The sequence below is a fragment of the Heteronotia binoei genome, chromosome 8 (assembly GCF_032191835.1).
Source record: "Heteronotia binoei isolate CCM8104 ecotype False Entrance Well chromosome 8, APGP_CSIRO_Hbin_v1, whole genome shotgun sequence".
In the NCBI taxonomy this organism is placed as follows: Eukaryota; Metazoa; Chordata; class Lepidosauria; order Squamata; family Gekkonidae; genus Heteronotia; species Heteronotia binoei.
Genome location: NC_083230.1, coordinates 58616571 through 58642813, shown reverse-complemented (window position 1 = coordinate 58642813; position 26243 = coordinate 58616571). Strand labels below are relative to the sequence as shown.

General features: G+C 45.4%; 1 protein-coding gene across 2 annotated transcripts in view; it reads right to left on the bottom strand.

The window, feature by feature from the left end:
• Positions 1 to 18781: 18781 nt before the first annotated feature.
• SYT1 (synaptotagmin 1) overlaps positions 18782 to 26243 on the bottom strand; it is a 668825-nt gene continuing 661363 nt past the window's right edge. For both annotated transcript variants that reach the window (XM_060245124.1, XM_060245125.1), the window contains one exon: positions 18782 to 20637. In XM_060245124.1, coding sequence (XP_060101107.1) covers positions 20431 to 20637 — 207 coding nt within the window. In that variant the 3' untranslated portion in view covers positions 18782 to 20430. The remainder of the gene's footprint in view (positions 20638 to 26243) is intronic.

The window sequence follows — 26243 nt, the reverse complement described above, 5'->3', positions numbered from 1 at the left end:
ATACACTGCTGATTGTAAGAGGCTTTGAGAAAGGGAAGCCATTTATATAGTAGGTTATTCAAGGGATGAGAGTTATCTGTAGGGCTGACATAGTCAGAGATTTTATCCATTGCATAGATTTCCCACGTTTTTGCATACCAGGATTTTATTTGGAGGGAACCAGGACGTTTTCAATGAAAAGCAATCACCATTTTTGCAACTACTAGCAGTTTAGAGATCAGAGCCTTGCTTAGGTTTGGAATAGGAAAATCTACCCATAAATCAAGTAAAATCAGTTCTGGTTTTGGAGGAATGTTGTAACCTATAATTGTCTTAATGTGTGCTAACACTAGTCGCCAAAAATTTCGTATGACTTTACAATGCCACCAGAAATGAAGGTAATTGGCTTCTAATCCACATGCTTTCCAGCAATATGGAGAGTGCTTTGTTGAGATGCTGTGTAGTCTTTTGGGAGTCATATACCATCCAGAAAGCAGTTTGAGACATTGAGCCTGTATATTCAAGGAAGGAGATGTATAAGAGGAAGAGGACCAGATTTGCATCCACTGATCTTCTGATAGTTGAAATTCACAGTCCTGGTGCCATGGTGCCTGGTATGAGGGTGGATGCGTGCAGTCGATTAAAATCAAACCTTTTTAGAGTATTGAAATTATGCCTTTAAAATCTCATTTGTTAGAGGAGAGAAGGTATTCAAAGGGAGTGAGTGGCCTGTCTAACCTAGATTTGTGAGTTAGAGAATCTATAAGGTGGCTTACTTGTAGATATTCATACCATTTAATAGAGATTTGTTTCTTTTCTTCTAGACCTCTTTTGTCAATTAGACTGCCTTCAGACAGAATGTCAGCAAAAGAGAGCAGATTAGCTGATCTCCAGGTAGGAAAAGAAGATGAAAAGCCAGGGGGAAACCATGACTGGCTAAGAAAATGAGAAACGGCAGAGATTTCAGGTGCAATGTTAGGCCTCAATTTGTCCCATATTGACAATAATGCTTTGCCCCCCAAGATCGGAATGAAGAGTCGGACACAAGACTTTGGTATAACTAAGGGCCACTTTATTAATCATAATAATCACAACGGCAAGGGCACCTAAAAGTGCGGCCTGGTCAGGGCTAGGGGGTCTCAACAGACCGCTCCCCTGCCATTCGCGGGGGAGAGACCCCGCCCCCAGCTGGAGCTGTGAGACACAGCTCCTGCCAGGCCAGCCCAGCAAGGAGGCACGCGCCAGATGCACGTCTCAATGGAAGGCACCCTCTAGTCGAGCCTCCAGGACAGTCTGCATTTCCCCCACCCTGGGTCATCAAACCCCAAGGTTGATTATGCCAGACCCCTGACTTCCCAAAAGGGGGATGCTTCATGGTCCTCCCCTAGCTGCAAAGTACCCTAACCCAGTAAAACTTGCCAAACCAAAGTGACCAATTAATAAACAGCACCTCCTTATAGCCAATTCCACAATCCACTGCTTTGCTATGTAGGATAGGCGAAAAACACACCCCAGCAACAGCCAATCAGCTGGGGAGCAAAAAATTCCTACCTGGCCCCTCACCTGAGACGACCAGCAATCATTTACATAACAAACAGGGCGGGCGGGAGGGCTGATCATCGAAAGAACTGCACAGGCGAGCGGAGTCTTGGCTGTTAAGACAGCCAAGCCCTGTCCCCTCTAGATTGCACCCAAACAGGCCGAAGACCCGCTTTTCCCTCACCAGGGGAGCAAATCTTGCTAACGCAGCCTAGCAGCATTGCTGCAGGCTGCAAGCAATCCCTTGTGATCATTGAGGAAGGGGTTAAGTGTAATATGTACTGAATGTTTTTTCAGCACCTCCCATATGATATTTGAAAAAGTTTTATTTCCTAGAAAATCTTGCTCAATACATTTCCAGTCAGTCTGAAAGTGTGAATTATATTGTTTAAGGTGCCCACTGAGAATGGCTGACTTATAGTATCTAATAAGATTAGGTGAGGCAAGACCCCTTAGACTTGAGGGGTGAATCAAAGTGTCATAGCTTACTCTTGAAGCTTTTTTATTCCAAATGTAATTAAGAAAGGAACGATCCCATATTTTAAAGAGATCTATTGGAATAAGAACAGGTAAAGCTCTAAATAAGAATAAGAATTTTGGCAATATGAAAGTTTTGAGAATTTGGATTTTTTCGATCCAAGGGATAGAAGAAGAGTTCCTATTTTTAAGAAGATCTGTTATTGACTTATTTAAAAGGTGATGATTAAATTTAATAGTGTCAATGAGGTTTATTGGGATATTTACACCCAAATATGACCAAAATTTACTAATCGATTTATAGTCCTAATTTGACTGAATAAACTTCGGTTGCAATGGAGAGAGCAAAATAGGGTACAGCACTGATTTGGATGGATTGACTTTCAGTCCAGATACTAAAGAGAAAGAATGGAGTTGAGTAGTGATTGCTGGTAAAGAGATTTCAGGATGGGTTGCAAAGATTGCAAGATTGTCTGCAAAAAGAGAGAGTTTGAAGATATGGTTTTTTGTTGTGATGCCTAATATATGAGGATCATTCCTGATGGGGATCATTCCTGATGGATATAGCTAATGGCTCGATAATAAGAGCAAACAGTAGTGGGGACAGGGGGCAGCCCTGTCTAGTGCCCCTGCTTAAAATTAAGTCATCTGAATCCAAATTGTTGACTCTGACTATTGCTGAGGGGGAGGAATACAAAGCACAGATAACTCTTAGAAAGTTAGGGCCAAAATTCATAGACACTAGTAATGTAATTAAGTAAGGAATCTCAACAGTATCAAAGGCTTTTTCAAAACCAACTGATAAAATGAATGAAAAATCAATCTGAAACTGTTTACAGTAGTGTATTATGTTGAACATTTTTCTAGTATTATCTGTTAAGTCCCTGTTTGATTACAATGGATAAGTCTGCCTATGAAGGTATTGAGTCTCACTACTAGGGTTGAAGCAAAAATTTTGTAATCTTGATTGAGAAATGATATGGGCCTATAAAAACCCACATCCAAGGGGTCTTTGTCTTTTTTTTTGTAGTACGATAATTTTGGCTTGGGACCAAGTCTGAGGCATGGTTCCTGAGGACAGAACTTGGTTTTAGACATTAGCTAAATGGGGAGAAATTATAGGTTTAAATTGTTTATAGAACAATTGATCTGGGTATCTGGGGTTTTGGGGGGTTGTTTTTTGAGGTAGAGGCACCAAATTTTCAGCAGAGCATCTGGTTTGTTGTTGTTGTTCAGTCACACAGTCGAGTCCGACTCTCTGCAACCCCATAGACAAAGTCACACCAGGCCCTCCTGTCTTCCACCATCCTCCGAAGTCTGCTCAAATTCGTGTTAGTTATATCAGTAACACTGCCCAGCTATCTCATCTTTTGCTGTCCCCTTCTTCTTTTGTCTTCTGTCTTTCCCAGTATCAGGATCTTCTCCAGTGAGTGCTCCCTTCTCATTTGGTGGCCAAAGTATTTGAGCTTCAGCTTCAGCAGTCTGGGTTGATTTCCCTTAGGACTGACTGATTGGATCTTCTTGCAGTCCAAGGGACTCTCAAGATTCTTCTCCAGCACCGCAGCTCAAAAGCATCTATTCTTTTGCACTTGGCCTTCCTTATGGTCCAGCTCTCACAGCCATACATTACTACTGGGAATACCATCGTTTTGACTATACAGACTTTTGTTGGCAGGGTGATGTCTCTACTTTTTATTATACTGCCCAGATTCGCCATAGCTGTCCTCCCAAGGAGCAAACGTCTTTTAATTTCATGGCTACAGTCACCATCTGGAGTGATCTTGGATCCCAGAAATGTGAAATCTGTCACTACTTCCATGTCTTCCCCTTCTATTTGCCAAGGTGTGATGGGGCCGGATGCCATGTTTTTAGTTTTTTTTATGTTGAGTTTCAAGCCTACTTTTGTGCTCTCCTCTTTCACCTTCAACAAGAGGTTCTTTAGGTCTTCCTCACTTTCTGCCATTAGAGTGGTATCATCTGCATATCTGAGGTTGTTGATGTTTTCCCCAGCAATCTTAATTCTGGTTTGTGCTTCATCCAGGCCAGCATTCCACATTATGTACTCTGCATATAAATTAAATAAGCAAGGTGACAATATACATCCTTGTTGAACTTCTTTTCCTATTCTAAACCAATCAGTTGTTCCATATCCTGTTCTGACCATTGCTTCTTGACCCTTATACAGGTTTCTCAGGAGACATGTGAGATGGTCTGGTACTCCCATCTCTTTAAGGACTTGCTACAGTTTGTTGTGATACACACAATCAAATGCTTTAGCATAGTCAATGAAACAGAAATAGATGTTTTTCTGATACTCCTGTGCTTTCTCCATAATCCAGCGAATGTTGGCAATTTGATCTCTAGTTCCTCTACCTCTCCGAAATCCAGTTTGAACTTCTGCTAGTTCCCAATTGACATACTGCTGAAGCCTAGCTTGTAAGATCTTTAACATGATCTTGCTGGCATGTGAAATGAGTGCAATGGTGCAATAGTTTGAACATTCCATGGCATTACCCTTCTTTGGGACTGGAATATAAACTGACCTTTTCCAATCCTGTGACCACTTTTGCATTTTCCAAATTTGTTGACATAATGTGTGCATCGCTTTAACAGCATCATCTTTTAGGACTTTGAATAGCTCAACTGGGATACCGTCATCTCTGCTCACTTTGTTGTTAGTAATGCTTTCTAAGGCCCATTTGACTTCACTCTCCAGGATGTCTGACCCAAGGTCAGCGATTTCACTGTGATGGTTGTCAAGGACATTGAAATCCTTCTTGTATAATTCTTCTGTGTATTCTTGCCACCTCTTCCTCATTTCTTCTGCTTCTGTTAGGTCTCTATCATTTTTGTCCTTTATCATGGCTATCTTTGCACAAAACGTTCCCTTGATTTCTCCAATTTTCTTTAAAAAAATCTCTTGTCCTTCCCATTCTATTATTTTCCTCTATTGCTTTGCATTGTTCCTTCAGGAAGGCTTCCTTATCTCTCCTTGCTGTTTTCTGGAAATTTTCATTCAGTTGGGTGAATTTTTCCTTTTCACCTTTGCCTTTCACTTTCCTTCTTTCCTCAGCTATTTGTAAAGTCTCATCAGACAGCCACTTTGCTTTCTTGCATTTCTTTTTCTTTGGGATGGTGCTGATTGCTGCCTTCTGTACAATGTCATGAACCTCCATCCATAGTTCTTCTGGCACTCTGTCTGGTACCTCTCCTTAAAAGCATCTGGTACCTCTCCTTAAAGCACCCCCAAGTTTCAAAATGATTGGACCAGGGGTCCAGTTCTTTGAGTTCCAAAAGAAGCCCCTATCCTTCATTATTTTTAAATGGAATGAAGGCATTTAAAAGGCATGCGGTCCCTTTAAATGTGATTGCCAGAACTCCCTTCAGAGTTCAGTCATGTTGGTTGTCATACCTTTGCTCCTGGCTCCACCCCCAAAGTCTCCTGGGTACACCTCTAAGGTCACCAGATATTTATTGAGTCTGACCTGGCAACCCCATAAGACAGCACAACAGATGCTGCTTGGCATTGGGTGGATGGAGGCATCACATTTGCCTGTATGTCTTCTAGTTTGCAGTACTGCCTGCCTGTATGTGTGAGTAAAATATTTGCCTCTGTCTTCCCCAATGGCAATACTATTGTGACAGCCTGAAAGAGAACTGAAGGGAAACCAAATTGAAGCCACTGTTAACATAGGATCAAATTTAAGCCTTCTTCTTACCAGTGAGCTAGGAGTGGGATTGTTGTAAACAATACTGTGTGGGAATCAGACCTATCAGACCTAACTCCTTTCAGTGGCCAGATTTGTGAGTCAGTAGCTAAACTTCACATCATGCATTTTGAGGGTTAACCACAATTCCCCAAATTTTCAGACAACTCATGAAGAAAGATATTCCAAGAATGAACTTCTGAATTTTAGCCAGATTTTTTTTCAGAATTAGAAGATGATCTGAATTTTAATCAGAATTAATAGATCTCCTCTTTCTCCATAACATTGCCTCCACTCATATAAGCCATTATCATGATGCTGAAATCTTCCATGCCAAGTCTACATCTCTTTCAAAAGCTGCTGTTCAGACCTGGAGGAAATATCTATCTCAGAATCCCTTAATTGGTAAACATTCAGTGACATATTAATTCAGTGACATATTTACACTCCCTCTCTGTTGCCTTTTTGAATTCTAAAATAGAAATCCAGACACTAGAGCAGCCAAGATTACCAACTGTTATTAATGTTCAACATGGAAACAATGATTTACTAAAAGACAGGATGTTATTGGTTCAGATTTTCATTAGTTAATATTCAAAGGCACATCCATACTAAAAAGGGTTTCAAAGATGTTCAAGAAGTGAACGACAATTGCTAGAGTTGATGTAGATTGTGGAGGTATAATGGAGTTACTTAGCTGAGACAGATGGCTGACTAGAATGAAAGGACAAATTTATAAAAGACAAAATTGGACAATTGGAACTGAGAGATCAAATAGAAAGGTTGAATTAGCACTTGCTTCAAGTCATTTATTCCATCTTAAACTGTGGTTTAACATCCCTGGGCAAAAGGATTAGTTGGTTAGCAGACAGGTTTTTTTAAATCAGGAAAAATTTCTTTGAAGTCTGGGTAGTTTCTCTGCATGATTCAGCTCTCTTTTGCTCAGGTTTATGGCTTTAATTTTGGTTGGTGGTATAGGCATCTATCTTTCTAGAAGAAAGGTTGATTATCTTCTCAGTAGCTGAGCATTGAGAACCATTGTGCAGTGGGGGGGGGGGGGGGGCGGAGTTCTGGCATTGCTGAAGTTAAGATTTGAAATACAGCTACTACAAAGTGGGTCCATAATTAGAAAAAATCTAGACCGGGAGAGCCCAGGGAATAAAATTTTAGGGGGGGGGGGCTGTGAGGCACAAAATGATATCACAAGCTTTAAAAAACCTGGGCAGCCTGCTCCCCTGTTGAGCCATCACAGTGGTACTCTCAAGAGAGTGGGGAAGGTGACAGGAGAGCAAGAAAGCTGGCACGAGAGCGGGGAAGGTGCTGCCGCAGCAGGAGAGCAGGGAAGGTGATATGAGAGCGAGAAAGAGGCAGGAGAGCAGAGAAGCTGGCACAAGAGTGGGGAATGTAGCATGAGAGCAAAGAAGCTAGCACAAGAGCAGGGATGGCAGAGTGGAGAAGCTGGCACATGAGTGGGGAAAGCGGCAGGAGAGTAGGGAAGGCAGCAGGAGACCTAGGAGGATCTTCCCACATCCCCAGAGGGTCAGTTTTGCAGTACTTGCATTTTAGGAGCCCCCTTAGGATGAGCTCTTGCCATCACCCACCATTTTATGAGTCTAGGAGAAGCTCTTTGTGCAATGAGCCCACCCGGCACCAGCTGCCTCACCTCCTCGGCGACCCACTCTCTCTCTCACCTCACCCCAACCCACATCCACCACCTCCCTCTATGGAACACCTGGCAGGCTGAGGCACAACGAGAGGCCTATGAGCCCCCACTGTCGACTCCACAATAACAGGCCAAGCCTGCCAGGCACTCCCCTCTCACGCTCACATAGACTTGTGTGTGGCCATGCTGGTGTACTGTAAATAAGGGCCAGGGGCAGTGGTGTGGGTGCCCTAGCAGTGTGTTGTTGGAGACTTGTAGGAGCTCAGGAGCATCAGTGATCTGTAGCCACTGCCAGCCTCAGGTGCAGTGGCAGATGGGCAGAGGCATCAGCAACAGATTAGTGGCAGGCAGCATGTGCTGTTGCTCAGCTCGCTCGGTGCTGCTGCTGTGTGCCCAGCATGCAAGGATCTTAGGGGATGCGGCCAGCACCTCTCCTTGTGTGCAGATCAAGCCTTGCATGTCACTGCCCCTGCCCTGGCAGTAGTTGGAGACGTGCTGATGGGTAGAGCAGTCAGCAGGAAGAGAGGCTCTGTGGTGGGTGGGTGACTGTGGACATGTGGGGCAGAGTGTGGCAGAGGTGTGTGTGAGGTGGATGGGGCAGCTGCTGCCTGAGCAGTGATGCAGGGGTTTGGGTGGGTGGCTCGGCTCACTGGAGGATGGGCGGCACAGCAGAGTCTGGGAAGTTTAGGGAAGGGGGGGGGAACCAATGAATCCTGTGACTTGTGGCATCACTGCTCCCCCCTTTTGCAGCACCCAGAGCAACTGCCCTTTCTGCCCTCCCTAGATTCGGCTCTGCTACAAAGTGAGTTGTGGTTGCCAACCTGAAGGAGAGGCCTGGAGTTCTCCTGGAACTCCATCTAATTTCCTGTCTACAGAGTTCATTTTCCCTGAAGGGGATGGTAGCGTTGGATGGTGAACTCTATAGCATCACATTTGCATTGATCTCCCTCTCCAGACACTGCCCTTCTCATTCATTGCCCTCAAATCTCCAGGTATTTCCCAAGTTGGAGTTGACAAACCTAAGTAAGGGCCATAGAACAATACTTATTGCCAGACAAATATGTACTGGTATTGGGCTGAGGAGAGCAGTTAAATTTGTTTGCGTTATCTATGCTTCAATACTGACATTTAGATAGGTTTAATTATCATACTTTTCAAAGAAAGCACAAGAACAGTAGGTGAATTAAATTCCTCCAGAACTCTCAGATCTAATCTGAGATTCCTTGAAGAAGAAAAAAAAGGTTAGTAAGTACAACGACAAATTAAATGGGTTATTCATCGTAGCTTTTTTTAGGAGCCACTAGAACCCTTGACCTGGCTTGGGATAACAGCACAGGTGGTTTAACTCATGGCATTCCCAATGTATGTTGATCTCTTGGAGCTTTTGATTTCATGGAGAAATGAAATGTATCTGTATATTTTCTCTTTCAGGGCAAATACTCTAATGGGGTGGAGGAGAATGAAAAGCAACAAAAGTGGGAATAGTTTGACCTCTCCTCCACCAATAACATGATCATTTGGACACCTTCCCATACTAATGTCCTATTGTGCCTTAATAGGTTCTCTTTGAACCAGTCATTTAGCCCAGGAGTGTTGAACTCATTTGTTATGAGGGCCAGATCTGACATAAATGGGACTTTGTGGGGCCAGGCCATGCATATCGTAAAATGTAATGCCAGGTAGTGGAGATAGAAATTTTATAAAGAATACAGAGAAACACAATTAAAGATATATTTTTTCTTAAAATACAAACATGCTTGTGCGTGTGATTGTACCTTTTTACATAATTTTCTAGTAAACATTATAAAATATATATTCAATCTGGAGTTTTTATGAAACCAGACCGCTGTATCATTGGTGAATAAGATCTCAGCTCCTAATTCACTCTACCTAAGTCTCCCTCTTGCTAATTTCCCCATCTTAAAGAGGAAACCTCAAGCATTTCCAGTAATAAGTGCATGATTTCCTTGGAGGAAGGGCAAGATAAAAATGATCTTAGTCAAATCTTTTTATTTTCATGTTAAGCTGCCAGTATAACAGAAAAGTAGACATGGGCATGAACTGAACCACGAATCAGGATTTGTGCAAGAATCAGGCTGATTTGCAATTCATTCCAAACTGGTCTGGACCTTGGTGCTTTGTTTGGTTCATTTTTGCAGTTCATTTTCTCAGACAGCCTAGTGCTGATTCCATACCATACCAAACCTTTAATGGCATAATAGATTCAGATAAAAATACACAGAATATAAAAATTTAAACATTGGATATAAAATCAAAATAAAACCGAGCTTACAGATGCATTCAAACATGGTCAGCTAGTGCTGATTCAATGAATTCCAAGCAACAGTGGGGGGTGGACTTCTGGGAGCCCAAGAAACACCCATAGCAGCTTGATTGGCAGCTCTGGGAGCCAATCACAGAGCTCCCATTCTGCAGCATGAAGAGCTGAAACTGAGCTTTCCTGGGGGCACCCACTTTGGGGTGCTATAACTTGCACATTCCAAATTCAATCTTTGCCAAACTTGGAAGGTGGAGGAGAGCCTGCTGAAGACTCCTGGTGAGTTTTACACCTCTTGAACCAAATGAATCAATGAAACACAAACTGGGTCAGAAATCAATCAAATCACAAAATGAAATGAACCATTATTTCTCCTGGTTTTTGCTTATCCCTACAAAAAAAGGTAAAGATTTGTCTTGGTTAGATACAAGGTGGAAGAGAATCATAATTTGATTGGAATAGTTGTTATATTTCTATTAAAAATGGGGGGGGGGGGTCTTTCCATTAAAGTATGTATTGATTTAAATGGCTGACGATTTCAGAGATGACACTACTGGGAATTAGATGGGTTTTAATCAGTTTAATGTGTTAAAATACCATGCTACCCTCAGATGCTGTTTGTTGTTGTTCAGTCGCACAGTCAAGTCTGACTCTTTGCGACCCCATGGACAATGTCATGCCAGGCCGTGCTGAGTCATGTATAAAAACAACTTGTCTGTAAAACTGGAGTGGGAAACCATCAAAAACCTCTGTATCATAATCATATACTTCAGTATATATTGTATAATTAATCAATACTGGCATTCAACAGGGCAGTTTGTTAAGTTTATAAAATGGTAACATGACTGATATTTAGCATATGGGTATATGTCAACTGTTGTTAGCAAAGATTTACCATTTTCTCCATTATGTTACACAGCAGATCTTGTAGTGTGTACAACACCCTTCCATTTCTTTTTGTTTCTGTTTTAAAGCAATGCCTTCTGTTGTTTGTGCTGCTAAATGTCATGGATTAAAATACTTAAAACTTTCTGCATACCTTTTCCTAAAACCAAGAATGAATCAGCCTCCTCTTCATCAAAGCATCCTTCTATCACAAACACTGATAAAGCTGAAGCTGCTGGGATTACTTTCTGTTAATGGGTACAGAGGGAACACAATTCTTTGCCAGCCCAATCTTTGTGACTGGGCATAAGCGATTATGAGAGTTAGAAAAGATTCCCCCCAACCCAGGACAAATATTACTGTGATTTTATTTATATGCGTTCTCTGGAGAGTATGGTTTACAGCACAATCCAGAGGGGGGGGAAGTGCTGTGGAAGTGGATTTATTGCTACGCCGGTGGTAGGGAGACCTACAACGGCGTATCCTCCTCTGCGCCTGCGGAAATGGGGCATGTGCCACTCTCTGGCCGCCACCGTGGGCACTTCGGTGTAGGAGGGGCCTGACCCAGGGGCGTGGCCACTGCTGGTCTGCTCCCAGAGAGCTTTCGATTCAAGAACGTCCCCCCCCCCCGCCAGGCACAAACCTGCGCCACGCAAAATGCTGGCATACCTCATAGGCACTAGTGGAACACAAAGCACACACTGGTGGTGCCGGTGCAGCAGCACACAAACCCATTTGGGAGCTGTGTTATCACTCACCAATCCACTCCTGCTCCGGTCTGGGCATGGCCCCCCTCCTGCACCCAATCAGTGACACCCCTCCCTACAAAGGTTTCGACTCCTGCCACGCACAACTCCCCAAAGAGGGTAGGGCGCACGGCAAGGCACTCTGCTCCGGAGGGCCATTCTGTGGGGTCTTAGTGTGAGGAGGGGTGCACTTGGTGGAGGGAACGGCACAGAGAAGGATGTTAGTTAAGTTAGAGCAGCTGGACTTTGAGGGAGGTGAGCAAAATTTGGGCTGCCTGTTTAACCACTTTTGCTTCCCAGTCCTAACAGGTCTTGCTTCCAGAGCCCCCTGCATGGATGGGTAAGTCCGGCTAGGAGTCCCCGCAGCCCCCAACACTGTCCAGTGTGGTTGTGGCTTCGGCCGGGGTGCCGGCCACCGCACATGTTCATGTGGGGGTGCGCCTTGGCTGTCCATTCCACTGGCAGCCCCATCCCACCCCGTGTCTCGGTCATCCCCATGCAGGGGCGAAGGGGGTGTGACACGTGTCCTGGCTGTCCGCAACCCAGCCAGCGCCTTGCCATCTAGGGCAGGTCCTGCTGCTTGCGCCAGACCCCTCCACGGCTGCGTGATTGCGGGCTCACATGCGAGTCAGTTGGCCCGTTACGCAGGACAGTTGGAATTGTGTGGGATGGCCCCACCAGAGAAAGCTGGGGCGCTTGCCCTGCTCCCTGCAGGCTTGCCTAGGAGTCCTATGCCTGCAGACAGCAAGGCTCCCCCCTGTCTCTCTGTCTTTCAGGTGTGTACACTGCACTCCAGCCTCTGCGGCTGCTGGAGCACAGCCGGCAGGTCCCATCAGCCCTGCAGCTGTTGGTGTGTCCTCCGGCAACGGCATCTTCGACTGTGGGAAGCAGGAACCTCCACGTGCAAGCTTGCTCTCCCTGCTTGCAGATCAATAAACGTAACCCATCATGCCCATCTTGTCTTCTGTGTCTTTTACTTTTCCCACCTCGCCCCGGCCCCCTGTACCCCCCGCGCACTCTGCTCATGGCTGTCCAAAAGGCATGGCTCTGTGGCCGGGGGGACTCTTGTGGCACCCACTTAGTGCAATTGTGTGGGAGATGCAGTGGGTGATAGCGGGGTGGGGGGGTGGGGGCTGATAGACAGTGAGGCAAACACTTGTCTGGGCTGCACCATGTGTCCACGCTGCCTGGGTCTGTGATGCCACTGACAGGGGGGCTGAGATCAGGGTGGGTGCCCACAGGAAAGGGGGGGTGGCCCAGGGAGTTGACTTGGCTGACCAAAAAATGGCGGCTGGATGGCAGGCTCAATAAAGAGGGAAGCTGGGCGTGTGAGCAGTCCTGCTGCAGGACAGTCTCGAACCCACAGGGCCAGCATAATGAGGCAGGGGAGTAGCTCACTAAGCCAAGCTGCCTCTGCTGTGTTCTGAGGCGGCTTACAGCTGCTACACGCTGGGGGCGGGTTAGTCCTGGCTGAGAGTGTTGGCATGATCGGCTCCTCCCAGCTCCCTTTGGAGCGGGCTCAGGGGGGTCACGCATGGGCCACTAGCAGGGGGCGGCGAGGGCCACCATGGGGGGCTTCTAGATATGCAAATGAGATAAACCTGTGGACTTGAAGGTGCGCCTGCTCAGTCCAGGGAGCACATGGAGAGGTGTGCGTGGTGGCTATCGTCCCCGTTGGCCGCTGTTTGCTGAGGAGCAGCTTCAGCTTGGAGTTGAGTCTGTTGCCACTCACACCTCACAGAATGCCTGCCGTGCTGCCCTGACTGACAGTCCCACGGCCATGGCATGCAGGAACCCTGCCGAGGCATGCCTGGCATTGCACAAAGGTTCCCGGGTCCCCTACCTACGTTTTTATCTTGTCTTTTTTTTTTGTCTCCCCCCAGAACTTCATCTCTGCCTACCATTTCGTCATCTTCCCCATGCCTTTTCCAACAAGTGCATGAATTTTTGAAGGGATCCCAAGAGTGGTCCCGACAATACTGGTTTAATAATACACTGAAGTGCCCAAGAGGTATCAGCATACATGGGAGCGAAGCCCCAGGTGTGTGAGCAGCCACACTCACGGCATGCTCTCATCCCTGGGTGCCCTGCCTGCGCGCCAATTGGCCCATATGTGAGCTCACCCATGCTCCTGATGCAAGTGCCCCTCAAAGTCCTGCTGGGCGGTGGCCCATGCTCCCGCTTCCTCATCCTACCCCATCGGTGAAAAGGAGGGGAAGGGGAAGGTCCTGGGGGGCCAGCAGGCATTGACAGGTGGCGATGTTGTGTAGCAAGATACACACAGAGACCAGATTAGCCACAGGCAAGGGCTGCATGCTGCGTAGGCCACCTGTGTGGTGCAGGCAGCGGAACCTCATCTTCAGCTGCCTGAAGGCACGCTCAATGACCATGCGAGTGGCCTTGTGCGCCTGGTTATATGCTGCCTTGTCCTCAGGCGTGTCCTCCTGGTATGGCATCAGCAGGTAGGGCAGCAACTCTCGGTCACCTGTGGAGGACAGGAAGGTGAAGACAGGGATGCGAGGGGCACCCCACGCCGCCACCTGGTGGCCTTACCTAGCAACCACCCCTGCCCATCCAGACTGCCAGGAGGTGATTGAGGCCCGAAGATGTGAAGATCTGGGCATCGTGTACACTCCCTGGAAACTTCACCACCAGATCTGCGAAGGGTGCCTGGTGGTCACAGGATGCCTGCACGTTGAGGCTGTAGAAGTGATGCCTGTTCCGGTACACCATGGGTTCCTCCCGTGGGGCCACCAGGGCGACATGCGTGCAGTCCACAGCCCCCACAACATTGGGGAACCCTGCAACCGTGAAGCCAGCTCCGCAGCTCCTCCTTGCCTGGCAGTCCACAGCTCCTCTTCGCCTGTTGGGAAGCGCGCACACTGCTGGAGGTGCTGAAGCATGGTGTCTAGGAAGGAGTGGAGGCAGCGGCTAGCTGACAACTGGGAGACCTCCAGGATCTCGGCTACCACACCCTGGAAGGAGCTGGTCACCAGGAAGTGCAGGGAGATGAGGACAGGGGTGGGGCGGGGGGTGGTCACCTGGCTGGAGAGGCTCACCCTGAGCTGCTCACGCAGGTCCTAGATGGTGATGCAGTCCAGGCGAAAGCAGTCCAGACAGGTGGCATCCTCAGGACGCAAAGTGCTCAGGTGCTCCTGGTACCTGCGTGCTCGACGGCGTCTCTACTGCCACTGTGCAATGCACACATAGAGAGTGGGGAGGATGTGCACTGGCCACATCCAGGGGAGCTCTGGCAGTGGGATAAGGGGGCACCACCCACCATGGGCCCCCATGGTTTGCGCACTGTAGTGCGGACTGCGGTGGCCATACTGCCGCCCCGAGGCGCCCCACCACTGCTTCCAGACACCGCTGGAGCTGTGAGGGGCCCTGCACAAGCAGTGGCGGGGTGCCGTCAAGGCCAACCGATGCCCTGCTGGTGTCCTGTGAGAAAGTTGGGTGAGGCGCTGTGAGAGCGACCACTATCAGCCAGCTGCGGTCAGCTCCTGCATTCCACTGCCCATGGAAGGAATGGCGGGAGACAGATTGGAATTGACTGAGAGTTACCGCCAACCGAACTGGACTGAGGCAGAGAAGGCACTTTTCTTTGGCTTGGTAGCCAAGAATGCCATGGTGGCGCTTGCCGCCACAAGAGCCGTTGGGGCGAACTCCTGTCGGTGGGGTTTCTGGCGAATGGCGGTGGAGCTAGTGTCTGCTGTGAGCCAGGTGCCCTGCACAGAGAAGTCCACCCTGAAGCATTAGAATGACTCCTTTGGCCCTGCCAAGAAGCGGGTCTGGTGTCTCATCGCTGAAGGCTCAACCTATGAGGAGGCGGTGGCCCAGGCCCTGTCCGGCTCTGAGACAATCATGGGACCCCTTATCTGCCTGGTGGCTGTAGCTGGCCACAGCATTGAGGTGATCTGCTGTAGGTTGGCACCTCCCCCCCTGCCACCGTGGGACTGCCAGATTCTGACGGCGAGGCCCTTTGCCCCCCCCAGGTGATTCCCAGGAATTGCCGCAGGCTGCCACGAGCTCCACTGTAGGCTCAGAGGCAGGAGGCTGCTCTAGTGAGGCAGCCAAGGACTGGAGCTGGCTGCCCAGCACCTGTGGGATGGGAGGTCAGCTGGTCCAGCACTCCCTGCTGCCCCCAGGACATCCGGACAGCCGCCAGAAGGCGCCAAATCGAGGAGGACACATCAAGTGAGGAGGTCATGGATGCCGCAGTGTCTGACATCCATCTGTCCACAGATTATGAGTGGCCTGAGTCCCCTCAAGGTGCGACACTGAGCGCGGGGTGTGGGGTGTCTGCGACTGGCCACTCATGCCAGCATCTGACCCCTGTCCTGTTCCATAGGTAGCCACACTGTGACACTGGCAACCGACGTGGTGGAGAACCTATGGAGGGTGTCCCCACACAGATGGTCGGCCCTAGCTGCCTCCCTCATGCTGCAAACCCTGGATCTACCCACATCACCTCCCCATGCCCCAGGGCCTGGGAATGCGGGTGGGGGGGCCAAGCACTGCAGACTTGTGTGCGGGGTGGCCCCTGTCTCCGGTCCCTAACTGGGGGGGCCTCTGGGGGATCTGGAAGGTGGCAGCGATGCGGACGTCTATGCAGGTGGCTGAGAACCAAGACCCACGGCTTGGGGACCACAGCCAACTCAAAGAATCCCCACCACCCTGTCCTCCACGTGGCCAGCCATAGAGCGGGACCGGTTGGAGGGGCAACAGGAATGGCAAGAGGCCATGGCCGTGGGCCAACACTGGATGGCGGGGATGGAGGGGACTGTGTCCATGGCCACTGGCCATCTGTCCAGTCTCCTGGCCATGACAAGGCAGTCGCAGGAGTGGGGCGCGAGGGTGGAGTGGCTGTTCGCCAATACTGACCAGTCCCTGTCCAGTCCACCACAGGAGCTCCTGCCGCTCCTGAGGTGGGCCCCCACAGTGAGGTGCCCCCCCCGGTGAGGCGGGCAGGGAGACGCTGCACACGGGCGCTGTTGGGGACGACATCCGGGATGCCACACCTTCCCCTGACAGGACTGGCCGCCCCCCTCAGGCAGCCACCTCTGCCCACCGCAGCTTGAGGCGGCTTCCTGTGAGGGGGCCAAGCGGTAACCCCTCTGCAGCCTGGTGCTTTAATAAATCTTATCCCTGCACATTGGGTTGAGTCCTTATTCAAGGGGGATCTGGGCGTGGGGGGAGGTGAGTCCTGCACACAACCACTTCAAAGTCACCTTGTGCCCCTCATGGGTGTCCAATTCTCAGCAGGTGGGCACGAGTGCAAGCCACCGTGGCGACCATCATCGGCAGCTTTGGTGCATGGGTGCCTGCAGTGGGTGGCCTACTGTGTCCTGGCAGGGGGGCTCTGCGGCATTGGGGACGGCATCCGGCCATGCAGCCCATGGAAGGGACACTGACAGGGACTCGGCTTCGCCCCTTTGGCAGGTAGGCTGCTCCATGGAGCTAGCGGTAAGTGCTGACTGGTTGCTTCCCCAAGGATTACACAGCCACCCCCATTCACACACTCCATGGGGCTGGGTGTGTGCATGGGGGGGTGAGGCATGCGGGCAGCCTATCTCCGCTGCTGAGTGTCACGTGGGCTGGCTCCTTGGCCACCGCCAGCCAATCCATGGCTTTCCTGTGGCAGCGCCCCCTCCTGTCCCCGCCCTCATACCGTTCTGGGAGCCCACGCTCCAGTGTATTTAACACATCTACAGGCGACGCTTGGGACTTGGCCGTGCTGTGCTCCGGCACCCCAAACCCCTTTGGAAGCCAACGAGCGGCGCCGTAGATCTGTCCACGCCCGAGTGGCCGGCCGCCACTTAATGTCTGGATTGGGCTGCCCGTCTTCTTGAAGGAGTTATTTAGAACTATTGCTCCTCTTGCAAGACACCTGCTTATTATGGCTGCAGCCTGATTTCTACATGTGGTCCAGAAGAAAGATTTGCTTTTTATTCCCTTTCATTGTTCATGATGTGACTTTTCTAGGATGCACAACCACACTACACATAGGCAGACTATAACCCCATCCCACTAATGCATTGATTGAAGTCAGATTTGATAGGGTGGAGCAAAGTGTGTGATAAGTCTTAAGATTTAGAAAGAAAAGCTTGGACCACTCGAGGCCTCAACAGGAAATAAAACATTTTTATTGAATATCTATGTAGTATGTATGTTTTATTTTAACAACACCTGGAAAACTCTACTGTGGGATTCACTACACAAAAGTGAAACAAAATATAAACCACCTCATCAAAACTGAATTTAAAATACAGCTAAACTTGTCAGCTCGCTGGCCACGAGCAATATGGCAGGATAGAACACCCCAAACGTTTCTACAAGTTACAGAGAAAACCCACACATAGAAACACTCAATCAGGCAAGTAAATATACACAAAGGCAACTAGGATCTTTCTACAGCATCAGATTCTAATACTTTACACAGCTTTGTCAGAAAGGTACATGTGGCTTCTTTGAGGATGAAAATGTCATCTTGGTCAAATAGCAGGTCTGTTCTCTGCTGAGAACTATAGTACATTACCAACCAATTCTGTGGTGACATTCAGTCTGGCAGTGTAGAAAGAGAATGCATTAAGAATACCTTAATACAATGAATCAGTTCTGGCAGTTTGAGCCTGTAAATTTCAACATTTTTAAATCCCTGCTATGATGAATAACATAAAGGAAGTTATAGTGGAGCAAAAGCTCGCTTCTTATTTGCAGCACAATTCTATGCCAATTTAACTCCAGTTCATTTCACTGGATATAGACTGGAGAAATGTGGTATAAGATTGCATTGTTAGCTTTTCTCTTTGGTGGGATTTGGTCCTTTAGAATTTACCATTATAAAAGTGTTTCTGCTGGACTTTTCCTATGTACATCTCAGCTTATCTAACTTGACTGTACCTTTTCTGTTTCATATAGAAATTCTAGAGACTCTCAGAGTGATAGATGTTGCTGCCCCTGCTTTCTGGGAAATTATGCAGAATTATGCTGCCACAAATTCCATTTGTGCATTCTTGTTAAATTCTCCCCTTCTTAAGAGTATGCTTTGGTTGCAAAATGCCCAAGGGGGGATTTTATCATTCAAAAGTTGTTGGTGACATCTTTTTTTAATGCATCAAAACTTATGTTCTAGGGGAAATCCCATATTTTTCATCCAAGGGTGCTTTTTAAAGATACTTTCTCACCCAAGGGTGCTTTTAAAAGATACTTTCTCATATATATATAGTGCTGAGTGATACCAAAAAAGAGAGGAAGGAGGGGGAGAGAGAGCAACAAGTTCATTCAAATATTTAAATGTATTCACAGTATGGTAGATAAATAAATAAATAAATAAATACGTGAGAGCAGTCTATAAAGAAGAAACCAGAATTAAAAAGTAATGCCCACAAAATGATACAATGAAACGGTGTCATTGGAGATGACAGACTGTAGGATAGTCATCTACCATCTAAAATAAGGGGAGGGAGAGGGAATATGTTGAATATTGCACAGTGTCGACAAATGCTGTGTGGTCAATCCAGTCTGTATGATGCCCTTGTCCTATGCATAGCTCTTCAGTTCTGAATTGGTCCATAGTTATGAGAACTGCTTGTGCTATGCACTCCTTCGGCAGTGCAGTAGAAGGGAATGGCAGTTTTTTTTTTTTTTACAATATCACTACAGAATAAATTGATTGCTATCCACTGAGAGAACTACAGTTTCTAAGCACACACGGCATTCACAGTGATACACAGAGCAGTCTTTTAAGACGCTTATGGAATGACTAATAGCTTCATAATAGTGCCATTTACTACATAGTAACATTGAAAACATTTAAAAACTCCTCCTGAAACGAGCATCTAGTGTACATAAGAGGTTGCTTCAGTTTGCTAGAACTTGTTCTTTGTTTTGTTTCACTTTTTTTAAAGGACAAATTAAAACTTATTAAGTATAAATAGTATATAAAAGGTCACTAGCTGTTATCTTTTGGCTTGCTTTGAAGTGCATTCAGAAATATGGCTAAATTTTTATAATCTTTTGATGGGAGTTTACAATACTGTCTTGTCACCATGAAACTACTTTTGTATAATAAACACACACGGCTGTGATTTTTGTTTTAAAAAATATTCTGCATTCCTTCTCATCTGGCTTAGTATAATAAAATATTTCATTACAAAGTCTAATGTGCAAACTCATTAGAATTAGAGAATGTAGAATCACAAATGGGATTCACAGTATGCAAATTTTATATAAAGGTGGTAACGGAGAGCTACTGGGTTTTAGGTATGTGATTGCCATGGTTAGGGGTAGGGCTTTGCTACTACTGCATCCCCCATCACCACCGTGATTAACAGTCCCCTCCCCCCAAATTTATATGTTCCATGTGAAATCAGTCATGCTCCTTTCCCCTGCAAGGAATTGAACCACTCAACTGCTAAGTATAAAGCCATGCTTTCAGTTTGTATATAAATATATATACAGGGGAAAAAAGTGTATTGGCTTTTGGCTACGCTTCCTTGAGGTCAGCCATGGAGCTCCTCAGATCATGCTAAGTTGCCCACGAGGATAGTCTATCAATAGGATTTGCCCCTTCAAGGAGCACCGTGTGAGCATAGCTTGATATTTTAATGGTTCACTTGAACGCTCAGATTTAAGTTGTCCTTTAAGATGTCAGTGTAACACTACTAGTGCCTTACAAGTTGGAATTTTTGCTGGAATGCAAACAATACAATAATTACCCTATAATATATTATCAGCTCTCCTATATCAGTCGATTTACATAATTTAAAATAGAACATCTTATTAAAAACATCTAGATATACACAGATTAGGAAACGCTTACAACATACAAATAAACAGACTAGAAATAAATTTCTTTTTAGCATACTGGTATGTACAACTGTGTGATACAATAAATAATTTCTGTCATGCTCTATCTACACATATTGCTTAAAAGAAGAGTAGATCTGAGGGCAGTGGTAAGATGGAGGGCCTTATAGGGCTTTCTACATTTAAAACTGTGCAAATTAAAACAAGATTTGAAGTACCACTGATCTGTGTTAGGAATGCATGGCTGGAAAGAAAAGGACCCATATTACTGAGGTATTTACAGATACTGGCTAAAGAGCACTATATGGGCAAATGCAGAAAGGCTTCTCTCATTTCCTTTTCCTTCTATTTCTTGACTGCAAGCATAGCGTCTACCTCTTCCTCTTGCTGTAAGGTGTGCCACTGTGCAATGGGTCGCCTTGGGTTAGCCAACATGTCTGACCAATGTCGCAGCTCTGCACCAGTGCTGTTGTAGCCCACAAACACTTTGCCAATGGCATCATTCTTGCCAATCTTGTCATAGTCCAAAACAGTCACAACAACTTGCACTTTCTAAAACAGGATGAGAAAAAGAGAAATTCAAAAGACAAAGCAAGTGAACTTCACCACCAGTCCCAGAGGTTGCCATAATGACCACTGGAGCTGTAGCAAGTCAAGTGGCAAATATGTTTCTAAAACTGGAGAATTGGGTGTCTCATTTATATTAAAAGATCTTGATCCCCTGTGCATGCCAATACATGGGACTTCTTTTTTCATGCAGTGTCTTGCCTTTTACTAAAGGCTACACACCTGGATCCAGAATGCATCACTGTACTTCTCACTCTAGAGCCTGATCTGATTGTGAGAGCATAGTCTTCTGGGAAGGTGAGCCAAGCCCTAGGTCACATCAGGTTTTAGTCTGGAAATCACACAGGTTAGCATTATTCATGAAGAAACAAAAAATGAGCTCCAAGTAGCCATGTCCCCAATAGCCAATGAGGAGTCACTGTGGAAGGGAAAAGTTGGGGGGAAAGATGCAGGAAACTTGTGTTGCAAATTCCAACATGTGGAAGATCTGTGGACAATACACATGCCTCTGCATCCATAGCAGTGATGAAAATGACATGGAGAATATTCATAGTGTGAAAGCACCCTTCCACTCGATGTTCTTATTAAACTATATACTGAAAAAAATATTTATTGGCTTATTTATGCTATTGGAAAGAAGTGAATACCTTTCTAGCAGTTTTAAAGACTAAATCATGAGCAGTCAAAAGTTTTTGGCACCTAATATGTATGGTTTTGTTGCAAAGAGATATTCGTTTTGCTATCTTAATCACACATAAGATAAATGGGTTGAATTAGATGTCCAGTCTTTTAAACTCTCATGTTAAGATGAATATGTCTCTGTTCACTTGACATTCCCATCTTATTAAAAATAGTCATGGTTTGGAATAATTAACCAGCAAAGGAAAAAAATGTCTATTAATGTGAATCAATGATCATAATACATAGTCTGATTTCTTTGTTTACCATTGCCTGTGTGCAATCAAGTTGCATGTCCTGATGAAGCAGCCAGTCTCCCAAGTGGAAGCTGTCACAACTCTAATCAAGGCTTTGATTCTCAGGGATCCCATCAGGCCTCGTGTCTGCAGGACAATAACCTTAAATTCTGCTTCACTCAAGAAGGCCCCCTACAATGCAGACACACCTGGTAATGTAATTAGGTCATTTATCAAGAGTATAATCTCATCGCCTGCCTTATTAGCATCCCCATCAGAGTAACATAATTACCCTGAATTTCAGTTTCTGTCACTGTCAATTTTAGTTTCCTGGCATTGTATTTAAGCAGCTCATCTGGGATGTCATTTTAGATAGCAAAGTATGCTCAAATATAGCTGATTCAAATATATACCTAAAAAAACCCTTAATGGTATTTTTCAGTAGATACAGATCCAACTACACAATAGAGAATCATGGGAAAAATTGCTGAACTTGATCCCAAATATATTGGATGTATTTGGATATATTTAGGAATATCTGGAACCAGCTGTTTAAGCTCTCCTTTTTTTGCAGGTTTCCCAGGCAACATGAGGGAAGCAGAAGGAGGCAGTTTACAGGCAAATGGGATTCCAGTTATGGGGAAATGTACCCTTTCCCAATCACAGCCATTCTCTTACAGGCTACTTTTGCTTCAAATCTGGAGTCCAACAACCTCCCCCCACACACATATCTGCAGGTTTCCCAGGGAACAGAGGGAGGGGAGAAGAAGGCAGTTGTCACAGGTGAATGGGATATCAATTTAAGGGGAGTTGTACTCTTTGCCCAATCACAGCAATTTTCTCATATGCTAGTTTTGCTTCAGATTCTCTGACCATGGGCAAAGAGCATATAAGCAGACCCTGACTGCAACTAGATACCAATACAGTGAGAGATTTCTGGAGTATGAGCTTGTGGTGCTCTGGAGGTCTGCTTCTGCCAGAGGATTCTGGCACTTTGAGGATACTTCTTTGCCTACTTGCCTGCCCGCCTGAAGAAGACCATCACCTGGTTTGAGAATATATTTCAAGTGTTCTTACTTTTCTTTTTTTTGGGGGGGGGGTTGGGGCTGGTGATGGGTAGTGTGTGGGAAGGTTTAAGGCTTTGATTTCTTACTGCTGCATTGCATTTATGTTGTATTTTGATTTTCAGGTGGGGGGGGGGCTATGTATATTGTTATTAGTTTAGTGTGCAGCTTTGCTTGCTTATTTTAAAAGCTAGTTTTCTCTGTTTTCCCTGCCTTACCATTCAGGTTTTAAGGGAGGGGGTCTGGGGGGGAGTTTTGCTTGTTTACTTTGGCTTAACATTCTGTTGTTTTTGTTAAAAGGCTTCTGTCCAGTCCTGTTGCTTTTGTGTTGGGACACAGATTTGGGGTCTGTCCCTTTTTCCTGCACTTTTTTCACTTGAATTTTAGAGGGTTAATTGAAGGGAATGTTCAACTCCTTTGGAATATTTATCTTTTTTGATTGAGCTGGTTTACTTACTATGTTATCATTTTCCTTGGGTGACTAGTTTTGTAGAGTTCCTGTTGGTTTTAGCAACTTAATTGTTGTAAAACTAAGGTTTTAATAAGAGTGTGTTAGGAATTGTAAAAAGCACAAAATAAATCTCAGCATAAGGCTAGTTCCTCCCTCATTAGTCTAATGCTAGGCAATTAAGAAGGCAGGTTGCTTTTTAAACAATAATTGCTTTTTAAACAATACTGGAAGAGGAAGAGATTGAATTTATACCCCACCCTTCACTTGGAGTCTCAGAACAGCTTACAATGGGGGAGCGTGGTGACTGAGCTTCAGGCCAGTTGCATCCCTCCTATGCTCCTGCTATTCCTGCAGAAGATTAATGACTATTCCCAGAAAACAAAGCCAATTTTGGAAATAACATCAAAGTCAAGCATGGGAAGGACTAGAGCAAAAAAAGGTACTAAAAATCCTCCCTATAGACCTCCCAGAAATGGTAAAATTGATTTAGAATCTGAAGATTCTGACTTGGAGACTTCTCTGTTAGAGGAAATGGCGGCTGAAGGGAGTAATCCTCCTCAAAGTGAACAGACTGAGATATTGCATGCCCTTACAGAGATAAAGAATGAAAGTAAGAGTGATTTAAGGTCTCTTAGTGGAGAGGTTGGTCAATTAAAAAAGGAACTTGGACTTCTCAAACAGTCAGTCGAACCAATTAATAAGAAATTGGAAGAACTCACTGCAGCATTGAAAACAATAGATAACAAAGCTGATGCTGCATATCAGATGGCAAAAAAGACAGCAGAGGATTTGAAAAACTTTAAGGACTTTAAGTCTTGGGCCAAAAATAAGATTATACTCCAGGAGTTAAAATTAAAAGAAAGGCCAAACTTTGTGGAATATCTGTAAATTTTGGAGAGACGGAAAACCTTACTACAGCGTTAAATAGATGGCTGAGTCAGATTCTTCTCACAGAAGGAGAAGCAGAGCCTTCCCAAAAGATTGTTACCTCTGCCTTCCGATTAAGTATTTCCAAAATGGCTTCTGATAACATTTCCCTGGACATTGTTGTTGAATTTAAACAACTACAGATGAAGAACAAACTGTTTAAAATCACCAGGGAAAAACAAGGACTGTGCCTTGGAGACATGATAGTTTATTTCCTGATATTAAGTTTATTGTGTTGTAAGCCGCCCTGAGCCACTTCGGTGGGAAGGGTGGGATATAAGTAAAAATATAAATAAATAAATAAATAAATAAATAAATAAATAAATATCCCAGCTGAAGTAAGGAGGAGATTGAGAGGAACAACAAAGATTCTTCATGACAAAGGAATTATGTATAGATAGTTACTACTAGGTCAGCTAGTGGTCAATATGGAAAACCAAACTTTTACTGCTTATAATGAGGCATCTGGCAAGGAACTAATAGATAGTGTAATTAAACTAAAGTCTGGAAGAGTTTGAATTGGAAAAGTATGTTTTGAATTGGGAAATTATGTTTTCTTGAGAAGTATTAATAGGAGAATATGTATATAGTTAGAAAATAGGATAAAGATATGAAATGGGAATGGAAAATGGAAAATGAATTGTTAAACCTAGTGGAATAGCAAGAAGGTGTTGGGTGTGCCCCCCCCCTGGACCTGCAACTGTAGAGATTTTTCTGCAGCACGCAGTTCTGGAGGTAACCCTGTCCAGCTTACTTTTGCAGGCATGAGAGAAGATAAGAGTTTTAAAAATTAAGTATGAAAAGATGGAAGTCCGTGAAGAAGTAAAGAAGCTTTGGAAACAAAAGAAAGAATATAATTATGATTAGAATAAGAATTAGGAAAAGTGGTATGGGAATCGGGTGAAAACGGGTAAATAAAGAAAATAAGATAAAGAGGAAGGGGTTTATTTATTTGTTGTTAGTATTCAGTTTGATTTGTAGAATGTAATAAACAAAAAAATGAAATGTATTTATTTGAGATGTATAAATAAGTTGATAAATGCACACTTAATAAAATATTAATACTGAAAGGAAAAAAAAGAACAGCTTACACTCTCCTTTCCCTTTCCCTCCCCATAAAAGATACCCTGTTGAGGTAGGTGGGGCTGAGAGAGCTCTTTTGAGAACTGCTCTTGAGCAGAACAGAGTTATGATTGACTCAAGGTCACCCAGCAGGTGCATGTAGAGAAGTGGGGAATGAAACCTGGTTCTCCCATGGTGCATTACCAATACACTAAATAATGCATTTTACATCTGGATTTTTACTGTGTAAGAATAGCAAAAATTCTGATGTAAATCACATTATCTAGTTTAGTGTGAACACACAGACTGATAAGAATCCGTCCACTTAGCCACTCCACCAAACTGCAAATTGTAGCATAGATTAACTGTAAAAATAATTATTAGTGTCTGTTCTGGGCCTCAAAACAATTGAAGCCAAGTTTTAGGGAAAAAATAGTTTTTTATGCTGTCCTTTCAGAGTTCCATTGGAGCTCCTCCAAGGGACCCAGAGGATACTGGAGGAATTAGGGGGCAGACTGGATGCCCCATCTTGAGTTCCTCCAGAGTACAGCAGGTCTTCCAAGGAAAGGGAGAGAAAAAAGGTGACTCAAGAGGAAAAAATAGAGGAGCACCCCAAGGTGCTACCATCTCAACTAGGGATGGGCATGAACTGAGGAAATGGTGGTTCATTTGATTGCATGAACTGAACTGAATGAACCATGAACCAACTGAGCCACCATGTTCCCTGAACTGGTTTGTGGTTCATTGGTTCATGGTTCAGCATGGTTGGGGGAGAAAGGAGGAGGCATTTAAATGCCTTCGCTTCCCTTCTGCAGCCCATGATCTCTCCAATTTACCCTATGAGCCCATAGAGTACAATGGAGAGGTTATGCTACTGCTGTGGTGCGACTTGAGAGAGAAGGGGTTTAAACTTTAAACAACTTCTCTGGAGTCATGCTGCAGCCATGGCAAGATCTCTCTATTATACTCTATGGACCCACAGGGTACACTGGAGAGATTGCTATCGCTGATCTCTCTTCTCTCTGTTCAAGTGAAACTGGATAGCCCAGCAGAGCCCATAAAACAGCTGATCCTGCAGGGAGAGTTCTCCCCATGGGCTTAGCTGGGGCTCTGCTGGGCTGCCAGCTTCAACTGGACAGCCTAGCCCAGCAGGCCCATAGCCAGAATTTTTCA